General features: G+C 54.7%; 1 protein-coding gene across 3 annotated transcripts in view; it reads left to right on the top strand.

Moving 5' to 3' along the window:
* PHGDH (phosphoglycerate dehydrogenase) overlaps window positions 1-11,007 on the top strand; it is a 28,758-nt gene that overhangs the window by 4,517 nt on the left and 13,234 nt on the right. For 2 of the 3 annotated variants that reach the window (XM_014550106.1, XM_005879079.2), the window contains exons 2-5: window positions 2,404-2,555; window positions 5,230-5,295; window positions 9,704-9,758; window positions 9,852-9,950. The exons of the other annotated variant lie outside the window; for it this stretch is intronic. In XM_014550106.1, coding sequence (XP_014405592.1) covers window positions 2,404-2,555; window positions 5,230-5,295; window positions 9,704-9,758; window positions 9,852-9,950 — 372 coding nt within the window. The remainder of the gene's footprint in view (window positions 1-2,403; window positions 2,556-5,229; window positions 5,296-9,703; window positions 9,759-9,851; window positions 9,951-11,007) is intronic. 3 annotated transcript variants of the gene reach the window in all.

The raw sequence follows: 11,007 nt of genomic DNA, 5'->3' as shown, positions 1-11,007 counted from the left end.
GGGTGGGTGGGGGGCTTCAGTTTCTCATCTGTGAAATGGGGTGAGACTAATGCTTCTTTGTAAATGCTTCTTTGAATGTCACATTTTGAGGTTTTATTTCGGAACCACAGATAATAAAGTCACAGATAAGTAAAAGGGCTTGGGGTGCCCATGAGGGGTCTTGCATCAAACTCTCTGCCGTCAAGTGGAGAAAAGCCTCCTGAAACATCGGTGAAGCCTGCAGATCTCGAGACTTGGCTGCGTGTAAACTTGAACTCCCCGCCTACCCCCGCCCCCGGCCGTGGAGGAACGTGGGGCTCTGCTCTCTCTGTGCACCTCGTCCTGACTTGTTCCTGGGCTCTGGGCTTGTGCACAGTGTTACAGTGGGATCCTTGGAGCCAGGTGCCCACTGGCCTTTCTTTCTCCAGAATCGAGGTGGACGTGGTGGGAAGGGAAGAAAGAAAGTTCTCGCAGGATCCAGCCGAGAGCTCCGCTGAGGAAAATGCAGAGACTCCCACTCATGGGAGTCCGAGCAGATGCGGGGGGGGGGACCCGAGGGCCATCTGTTCTAACCCTCATACAGACGGAGACCAGGGCTGGGGCGACAGGACCAACCCAGGGCGGGACCCAGCCTCCATTAGACGACTCCACGCCTGCTGCTTCCTCATCCACCTGGGCAGCCAGTGGGGGTGGGCCGGGTGCTTGTTCACCTGCTCTACTGCTTGGGGTGCTCATTGGGTGTTTGGGCAACAATATCCTTGTTGTGGGAAGATACCCCAGGAGTCTGGATGAGCTATGAAGACCACCTTGGGGTCTGGCTTAGCCGAGTGGCTATGCAAAGTGGCTAGGGTGACTCTAGAACAGCGGTTCTCAACCTGTGGGTCGAACGACCCTTTCACAGGGGTCGCCTAAGACCATCAGAAAACACATATATAATTACATATTGTTTTTGTGATTGATCACTATGCTTTAATTATGTTCAATTTGTAACAATGAAATTGGGGGTCACCACAACATGAGGAACTGTATTAAAGGGTCGCAGCATTAGGAAGGTTGAGAACCACTGCTCTAGAAGGTCTCCGTTTTCACATATGTATGATTTTAGTCTAATGTTACCTGGGTTTCTGAGCAATTTTGGACCCGTTTCATTGTTCTCTCCTTTCCCCTCTGGTCTCTGTTTTTAGGAGATGCTTTCCTTTCAGCGGTTTTGTCTTTCATTCATTCACTTCATTCATCCAGCCGACCACCATTTATTTATGGAGTGCCTTCCATGTGCCAGCCGAGGGGCTTCTCAGGGTCAGTGGAGGCAGTGATGTCCCTTGGTTATCAGACAGGGGGCCTTGACTTTGTGCAGGAAAAAATTCACAACACGAGCCCAGGTGAATGTTAGAGGACGTTTGTTAAAGCGGGGCACGGGGAAACAAGGAAAGGCTGGGGAAATGAGCCTAGCGGTCCGCTTTGGCTCACCAAGAAGCCAGCGAAAAGGCAGCCAACCACCGCCCATTGCTGCCCTGGTTGCAGGCCTCATGGGGTCCCTCAGAGTTTAGTTCCTGGGAGGGAGAGCATGAGCTGGATCTTCCTTTTTTTAAAAAAAATATATTTTTATTGATTTCAGAGAGGAAGGGAGAGGGAGAGATAGAAACATCAATGATGAGAGAATATTATTGATCAGCTGCCTCCTGCACACCCCCTGCGGGGGATCGGGCCTACAACCCGGGCATGTGCCCTTGACTGGAATCGAACCTGGGACCCTTCAGTCCGCAGGCCGATGCTCTATCCACTGAGCCAAACCAGCTAGGACTGGATCTTCCTTTTGAGGGTTCTTAAAGGCTGGGCATTTAGGTGAGGTCTTAGGGAAGGATCTCAATAGAATATTCAGCTTTATGCTGATGTACCAAAATGGGATTTATTCTCTTAATTTGTCTGTCCTTGGGTGTGGTTGGCAAATGGCACTAATTGAATTTCTGCTCTCTCCCTGAGTAGGGTGATTTAAGCTATGGACCCTCTGGCTGCGGGGGAGAAATGCACACCATTTACTTTTTTTAAGTGTCCTTGGTTTAGGGAAGGTGGGATTTACTAGATGGCTGAAAACGACAGGTCTCAGTTTCCCTGTTCCGCTTGTCCTGGCTTATTGGCCTGTCTCACCTGAGCAGGGCCAGCGACCGCACCAGGTGCTGCACCGGCCTGTCCCCCTGCCTCCTCTCATGCAGTTGAGGCTGAAGCTCAGATTCAGAGCTCCCCAGGGATGGCGCTTGGATTTGAACCCAGACCTGACTGGGGGAGCCTCGCTGATGTGTAAACGGTGCCCCACGCCATTGCCTCCTTTTCCTTGAGGACACCCAGTCAGCCAGCACGTGGGAGCGCCCCCTGTGGGCAAGGAAGCTCTAGGCTCCGTGGACCCAGTTGTTTCTTCTTCTGCCTCAGGACTGTGAAGGCCTTATCGTGCGCTCGGCCACCAAGGTGACCGCGGATGTCATCAACGCAGCAGAGAAGCTCCAGGTGGTGGGCAGGGCCGGCACCGGCGTGGACAACGTGGATCTGGAGGCCGCCACGAGGAAGGGCATCCTGGTCATGAAGTGAGTCGTGGAGGCTGGGGGTGGCTGTGGGGCTGGACCTCGAGGAGGGAGGGAGGGAGGTATCTACCTTAGGGAAAGCCAGGTCGGAGGTAAGGACTTCCAGGAGGAGGCGTGGTCGAGGCTGAGCCCAGGCGGTGGTCAGTGCTCACAGCTTCGTGGGGCCCGCGGTCTGCCATTGAGCTTCTCTTTGTTAACTCCGTGCTTCACAAACCCACCCCCCAGGTGTCTGCTGGTCTGCAGCCCCGTGTGGGAGTCAGAAGGAAGTTAGTGAACTTATCTGTCCTCTCGGCTCCAGCTCTGCCCTTCCCCCTCCATTGTGCTGTCTGGAGCCAGTATTGTTAGCTCTGCTCTTATCTATAGGCAAATGCACCACCTCAGCGACCAGAGTGACTGCAGGCTTTGTCTTCCTCACTTCCCTGTGCCCCTCTGCAGCCAGGACCTCCGTTTCCCTCTCACACCCCAGGGCCAATAGGAAAAGGGTCCCCACTGGAGCTGGTTTTGCAGAAACCCAGGCGAAAGGTCATGTAAGGTCATGTGGGCATGCTCCTGCAAGGGGACACTCAGCTCTGGCTCCCGCCTGCCATGTGGTGAGGCAAGACTATCCTTGGTCCACTGCTCTGTCCCTTGGAGTCCTTTTCCCTTGGGAACCTCGTGTCCCCAAGTCCTTTCCCTCCACTCTCCCCTATAGGGTAGGGGTGAACTGACCGGTCATCTGACTAGGGTGGGCGATATCCAACCGTAGAAATGTTAGAGGTAACCCATCTGACAGGGTTGCCCTGGGCCCAGAAGCAACAGCCTCCATCCCCAGCCCCTCTCCCAGCGTCCCCATCCAGCCTGTTCCCTGGGGAGGCCAGGGAGCCAGGGTCTTGTGCAAACACAGGCTCTGAGAATCCTTTATTTTTCTTAAACAAGCTCTGCCAGTTTTATTAAAGAACAGTTTTGCACGATTTACTTTTCACCTGTCTGCTCTGGCAGGCTGCTAACCATACCGGAATCACCTGTATCGCCTGCCAGTCTGCCTACTCCGGTATCTTCCACACGCGGGGCCCAGCTCAGTGTCATTGCCACCGCGGCGATGGGCCCAGCCTTGGCCACACGGCCTCGTGCTCTATTTCAGATCGCCTCGGCTGGGCAGTTGGCGAGGGTGACCAGGTTCCACTGGCCTCCTGTGGTCGCTTCCAGAGGCTGCTATACTTCCCACTTTCCATAGCAGAGGTTGGAGCCTGGAATTGGTCCACTCCACCCACTTCCCTCTTCTTTGCGGCTACTGTCGTTCTGCCTTCCGTGCGGGGCGTCCCCCGACCAAGAGCAGCTGCCAAGATTTCTGAGGATCCTTTTATCTTGACCTTTTTAAAAACATAGAATCTCTTAACATTTCTTCTCCTTCTAACCTTCATTTCCAGAGATGCAAAGATCCAGTAGGGGAAGAAGGAGGGTGAACATACTTGTTAAAGAGCAAACAAAAAAGCCTTTGAGGGGAAAAAAAAATGGTTTCATGGGTTGCCATCTCCCTTCTTTCTGTAAAATGGGCACAGCCAGCACTGCTGTGAGGGTGAAGGTGTGAGGAAGCTTTCTCAGCTGAGGACTTGTTGAGGGGTAGGAGGAGAAGCCACCCGGTGGAGATAAAAATGTCCTTTTGTACCCCTTTTAAAAAAGCACTCATTGGGCCTTTTGCCAATGACCCACTGAGCCGTCAAAAAAGGGCAAAGTAAAAACACTGCTTTTGGGTGAAGTGGCAGCATGTTGTGTTGTTTTGCTTCAATCAGTGGTGTGACAAAGTAAAAAAAAAAATCTATCTATCATAATAAAAGCGTAATATGCAAATTGACCGAACTACCGAACAGCAGGCAACCACACTATGACACGCACTGGCACCAGGCCAGCCAAGGCGGATGCGATTCGATTGGTCGGGGGTCCCGCCATCACCCCATGATTGCCCCACAGAGGGAGGCCCAGGCCAGCCAAGCGATCACACCCCACGCCTGTTGCCCGCAGAGGGAGGCGACCGGTGATGGGGGATGGGAGGGCAGCACTGCACAGATGGCAAGCAGTGGCAGCAGCGGGGTGGGGAGAGGCAGCTGCGGGGGGAGGCGGGAGGAAAGCCCGGATAGGCCCTGATCACCGGCCAGGCCTAGGGACCCTGTCAGAGGGGTCCTGGATTGCGAGAGGGGGCAGGCTGGGCTAAGGGACACCCCTCCCTCCCCCATGCACGAATTTTGTACACCGGGTCTCTAATATATATATATATATATCACTTTGTTACGAATAAAAGCCAAGTTGGGCACCTTGGTGAAGGTCAGTAGGCAATGGGCTGACCTCTGCATCTGATAGATGTGTCACCCATCACAGGCACAGCCTCAGTCAGGTTGATGGCATGAGCCTCGGGATTTGTGCCTCCTCGGGCAGGTAGATTCAGAAATGAGAGGAATCAGACAAAGGGCTGAGCCAGGCCAGGGAGACGCTTCTCTCTCGGGAGAAGTGAGTTTGGGTAGAGAGGCCAGGTGTGTCTCTGCTGCAGGTCCCAGCCCTGGGATGTGAAGCCAGGGGCGGTGGCGTGGGACAAGCTCATGGAGCAGAGAGTGAGCACAGTGTGCCCTCCAGGCCTCCTGCTGGGACAGGAGTGAGTGTCCCGGGCCTGGGCCCGCTGACGTCCCCTCTCTCCTTTGCTCTTCAGCACTCCCAACGGGAACAGTCTCAGTGCCGCGGAGCTCACCTGTGGGATGATCATGTGTCTGGCCAGGTAAGTCGCTGACTTCTCTCAACAGAGCCAGGCCCCCTGGCATGTCAGTTAGTAGGATTCTGCAAGCAAAGGAACCTGCAGAAACTTAGTGAGTACACTGCGGCCTGGCGGCGCGCGGGCTGCTAGGAACGTTCAGTACCCTGGCTCTGGCGGGCCAAGGTCAGGTTCCCGGTGCTGGCCAATGGGGAGGGGCAGTGACCAGGTTGCTGCTTGTCACCTAGGAGCAGGGTCCTGGGGAGAGTGATTGTGTGTGATCTTTCACTTCTCCTTCCTTACCTCCCACTCTCCCCATCCATTGTCTGTGCCCCTCCTGGCGGTCGGTTTTCACACATAGTAGGATTCTGCAAGCAAAGGAACCTGCAGAAACTTAGTGAGTACACTGCGGCCTGGCGGCGCGCGGGCTGCTAGGAACGTTCAGTACCCTGGCTCTGGCAGGCCAAGGTCAGGTTCCTGGTGCTGGCCAATGGGGAGGGGCAGTGACCAGGTTGCTGCTTGTCACCTAGGAGCAGGGTTCTGGGGAGAGTGATTGTGTGTGACCTTTCATGTCTCCTTCCTCACTTCCCACTCTCCCCATCCATTGTCTGTGCCCCTCCAGGCGGTCGATTTTCACACACTAACTCAGTGATGGCGAACCTATGACACGCATGTCAGAGGTGACACGCGAACTCATTTTTTTGGTTGATTTTTCTTTGTTAAATGGCATTTAAATATATAAAATAAATATCAAAAATATAAGTCTTTGTTTTACTATGGTTGCAAATATCAAAAAATTTCTATATGTGACACGGCACCAGAGTTAAGTTAGGGTTTTTCAAAATGCTGACATGCCGAGCTCAAAAGGTTCGTCATCACTGCACTAACTTCTAACCTCCACACTTTGCGAACGCTCTTCCTGCTGCCGGAGCACCCTTCCCCATCCGCTTCATCTACGTAACTCTTCTCATTCTTCAAGATTAAGCTCCAGTGTTAATGCACCCAAGAAGCCGTCTCCGGCTTCGGTGACAGGGCTGACCTCTCTGTCCCTGTCCTCACAGGTCTGTGTTGTAACAAAATAAGATAAAAAGCTGCCCTGAGATCCCCGTGCTCACCCGTGGGTTCATAACACAAGGGAACTCAAATGCTCAAATCTCTTGCTCTTTTAACCCAGAATTCTGGGCGTGGGGCCCCTGGAGTAGAGGGGCAGCCTAGGAACAGTGGACATGACACATGATGCGTGTGAGCCTGACTGTGCTGGTGGTGAAATGATTGCGCTGGGCAGGCAACCCCAGCATTTCTGTGGTCGGGGAAGGGCATGGAACCAGGGACAGGGCAGGAAGTGGCTCGAGGCCCCTTGGCAGAGCCTGGGATCCTTTTTTTCCTTCTTCCTTGATCTCTCAGTCACTTTCCTCTTCATGTCCCTGGTCCTGAGTCCACAGGGGAGGGTCAGAAGGGTCCGCTGGCATTGCATCCCTGAGACCTGGGACCCTTACGCCAACAGCCAGACAGCAGGACTCCTTGCTTCTCTACGCGGGCCTGAGCCCTGCCGGGCCCGACAAGTCACTCTTTCCCTCCCTCAAGAGCCGTTCTCCCTCCTGCTGGGGAGGACCTCCGGGGGCTCAGCGTTGCTCTAACTCTTCTCCGAGATCTCTCCCTGAGACCCCAGGGACTCACTGACAGTCACTGGCCAGTGAAGAGGAGAGGAGGTTGGAGAGAGAGGAACAGGCACCACTTCCCCAGCAGCAGGAAGGAGCCCAGCCCGGAAGGGGCCGCAGAGCTGGCGGTCTGGGCCTCCCAGGCCGTCCGGGCTGCACGTCCAGCTTTATTTAAAAGAGTCGGTACAGTGGGATGGTTCAAAGTTTGCACCCACCACCTCATCCCAGTCCCTCATCCACTACCTGAGAAGTAAGTACCCGTCAAGAAGGCATTCCCGTCTCCTAGCCTGTGTGTTTAATCACTGCTTTCCTGGCAGGGCAGCACTAGGCGGCAGTGGGCGCCGTGGACGGGACAGTTGAGACGCAGGGACCTCCGGGGGCTCAGCGTTGCTCTAACTCTTCTCTGAGATCTCTCCCTGAGACCCCAGGGACTCACTGACAGTCACTGGCCAGTGAAGAGGAGAGGAGGTTGGAGAGAGAGGAACAGGCACCACTTCCCCAGCAGCAGGAGCCCAGCCTGGCAGGGGCCACTGAGCTGGCGGTCTGGGCCTCCCAGGCCGTCCGGGCTGCACGTCCAGCTTTATTTAAAAGAGTCGGTACAGTGGGATGGTTTAAAGGTTGCACCCATCACCTCATCCCAGTCCCTCATCCACAACCTGAGAAATAAGTACCCGTCAAGAAGGCATTCCCGTCCCATAGCCTGTGTGTTTAATCACTGCGTTCCTGGCAGGGCAGCACTAGGCGGCAGTGGGCGCTGTGGACGGGACAGTTGAGAGCATCGGGCCCTGTGGGTGCGGAGCCCTGAATGGGCCTCACAGTGGGGGGCGTTGAACAGATGACGGGAGAAGAACAGTGACATGGAGACTGCAACCAGTGCAGATTTCCCCAGCTTGCCCGCTTTACCTTCTCTTGTGAGTCAGACCCCTCTTGAGCCCCCTCGTCCACATCTTGGTCCCCCGAGACTGGCCTGGTGAGGACCGAACCTGGGAGGCTGACCAGCTGGGTACAGCAGCGAGAGGGAGGGTCTGAGGATTTCTTGTGTCCGTGGTGCCATCCCGCACATCTTGGCACCTACATCTCAGCACCGTGGAGTGGGGTGGGCAGAGATCAGGAGGCGAGGGAGCTGAGAGGAGGCGGGGAGGGGAGTGAGGGTTGGGGGCTCCGTCTCACCAAGTGAGGCATTTTAGGCTGAGACCGAGAGCACTTTCCCGTATTGCTTTCCTGAACCAGGTGCGATGGTGTGATGGGCCGGAGCAGGGAGATGGAGCTTTTCCCCTGAAGCGAGTTCCTTAAGCTTGGCTGAGTTTACCCACAAGTCCACGGGGCTCCCAGTGGAGAACAGCCTTACCAGCAGGTGGAAGTCCATAATGGGCAGACAGGAAAGAACTTTCTTTAAATAAGAAGTCAGTGAAGTAGAAACACAGGAACAATATTTTGGAATCTCTTTTTGTGCACCCACCCACCCACTGACCATTGAACGTCTCCTGACCAGCAGGAAAGCCTGCATTTCACACTTAGGAGGCTGCCTAGTGGGAGGCCTTCCTCGGATTTGAATCCGTTCAGCTGCTCCTAGGTGGGCGGAGCTGGGTGGGGTGTTTAACCCCCAGAGCCCCACACTGTGCATTCGTGAGCATTCAGTGAGCTAATGGGTGTCTAAACATTTCCTATAAGAGTGTCTAAAACAGAAGATACGCCTTAAACATTCTAACATTGTTTCTTGTCTCTTACTTTTTTGCTTCCAGAGAAGCCTGGATGGCCTTGTCCCACAGGACATATCTGCCCCTGTGACCTCTAACTCTGCCCTAACTTCCTGTGTCTCCTCCAGAAAACACAAGGAGACTAGACTTCCATGTTGGCCAATAGGAGCAGAGAGGCTGTGTGGGGTGTGGCGTGCGTGCGTGCGTGCGTGCCTGAGGTGGTAGGACAGGAGGTGGAGAAGTTAGACGAGTGTGGACTGTGGCACCCACCCACCCAAATCTAGCCTGAGACCCTTGGGGCTTAAACTCCCAAGGACGAAAAAATAATCAGCTGTCCCCTGATATAGTGGAAGATGTTGGAGGTTGTGGCCCTGAATGGAATAGGAAAATGAAAATTCTTGAATTTCTGGAGCTTTTAATGCCATTGGAGCCTCTCCACACGGCATTTCTTATTCCTGCAAACCCTGGAGGACTGACTTGCGTTGTAGTGCCCAGAGTCACTCTGATAGCCCTGGGGGCTGACACGGAATCAGAACCTCTTCCCAGACTCCTCGCTGGAGACAGAAGTTAGGACTCCAAGTCAAGCCCCCTTTTTAAATGAGTTTATTCCCTTCCTTATTGTTTTGTTTTTTTGTTGTTTGTTTTGTTTATCCTCCTCTGAGGATATTTTTCTGTTGATTTTTAGAGAGAATAGAAGGGAGGAAGAGAGACAGAGAGAGAGAAACATTGATGTGAAAGAGATACATTGACTGGTTGCCTCCCGATTGTTTCCCCGACCAGGGCCGGGGATCAAGCCTGCAACCCAGGTACATGCCCTTGGTCGGAATCAAACCTGGGACCCTTCAGTCCGAGGGCCAACACTCTATCCACTGAGCCAAACTGGCCAGGTCCCAAGTCAAGTCTTTCCAAGGGTTCCCCTCTGCTGCACAGCCTCGACCCTCCTGTTTCTGAGCCTGAGGCCCCAGACCCAGGCCGAGCTCGGTTCGCGCCAGGCGGAGCTGGCGTGCAGGCATCCTCGCACGCCTCCTTGAACTGGCGGGGGTCTGCGTGGGCCGGCTCACCCTGTGTCTGTCCTTGCAGGCAGATTCCCCAGGCGACGGCTTCGATGAAGAATGGCAAATGGGACCGAAAGAAGGTGAGCAGCCGGCCTTGCCTCCCCCGCACCTGGCTCAGTGCCTGAAGCTCACTCCTGGTGCTGACTTCGGCTTCTTTGCCTGTTTGGTTGCAGTTCATGGGCACCGAGTTGAATGGGAAGACCCTGGGAATTCTTGGCCTGGGGAGGATCGGGAGAGAAGTGGCCGTCCGGATGCAGTCCTTCGGGATGAAGGTAAGGGGTCGGCAGGCTTCCTGTAGGAAGTTTGGAAGAGGCAGCTTTGTGTGCGAGAAGCTGAAGGCTCTGTTCTAAGAGGGTCTGATACCCCCCACCCCTCCCTTTTAGAGCCACTGGCTTAAACAGGCGGTACAGCCAGCGAGGGAGGGAGCATTACCTGCTGGTGTGCACTCTTGAACTCAGAACCTGGGGCTGCTCGGTGGAGGTCCTTCAGCCCTGGGGTGGGTAATAGTCCTGAGTCCCAGCCGAGAGGGGTCCGGTTTCCTGCCGACTTCCCTCCCCTGCTGTGAGGCCTCGTTTGCTATGTCTGTCGCCTGTGCTGATTCAGGAAACATGAGCCAATTTACACCCTTACGACAGAGCAATTGTCCATCCATCTTCTAGCTCCTCTCCAGGGTTCAGCAGAAACTGAACGGTGCTTGTCTGAAAGCTGATAGGATCCTAGAGCTGATGGTGGCTGGAGACCCCACACATTTCTCCGAAATCATGCCTGCCCCCTGCCTGCCCCCAGGGCCCTGCCTTATCTTGTTCTGGGAGGCTTCCGGTTGAGGGCGGGTTATCATCAAAAGCAGAACCACACCTGGGGACGTTGCATAGGGGGAGGCCACTTAGACCAGAGAGGGCGCCCAGATAGGCCAGAGTGACAGGCACCTGGGAGGGCTGGGGCCGCCTCCCTGTGTACAGTGGCTGTGAGGGGGTGGTGGGTTCAAATTGCAGCCAGGGAGGCTTCAGTTAAACATTAAGGGAAAAGGCTTTGAAAATCACAGATCATTTCAGGTCTTGAAAAATTTTCATGGCCCTGTTCCAGAATTCTCGATTTCTCCCTAGCTCCCTCCCCCTCTGTCTGTCCCTCCCACTTTCACAGAGCTATAGGGGACTTATTGATGAACCCTTAGTTTATATTGACCTCCAGAGTTTGTTAATTTTTGCTGAGGGCTCACAGCGAATGGATGATAGACAAGAACCCAGGTGGGCATCCCATTCTACCACCTCGAGCATCTTCCTCTGCCTCCTGCCCCTACCCCCGGCCCCCCCCCCCCCCCCCCCCCCCCCC

The sequence above is a fragment of the Myotis brandtii genome, unplaced genomic scaffold (genome assembly GCF_000412655.1).
Source record: "Myotis brandtii unplaced genomic scaffold, ASM41265v1 scaffold582, whole genome shotgun sequence".
Lineage (NCBI taxonomy): Eukaryota > Metazoa > Chordata > Mammalia > Chiroptera > Vespertilionidae > Myotis > Myotis brandtii.
The sequence above is the reverse complement of the archived record's forward strand: the minus strand, read 5'-3'. Positions and strand labels throughout refer to the sequence as shown.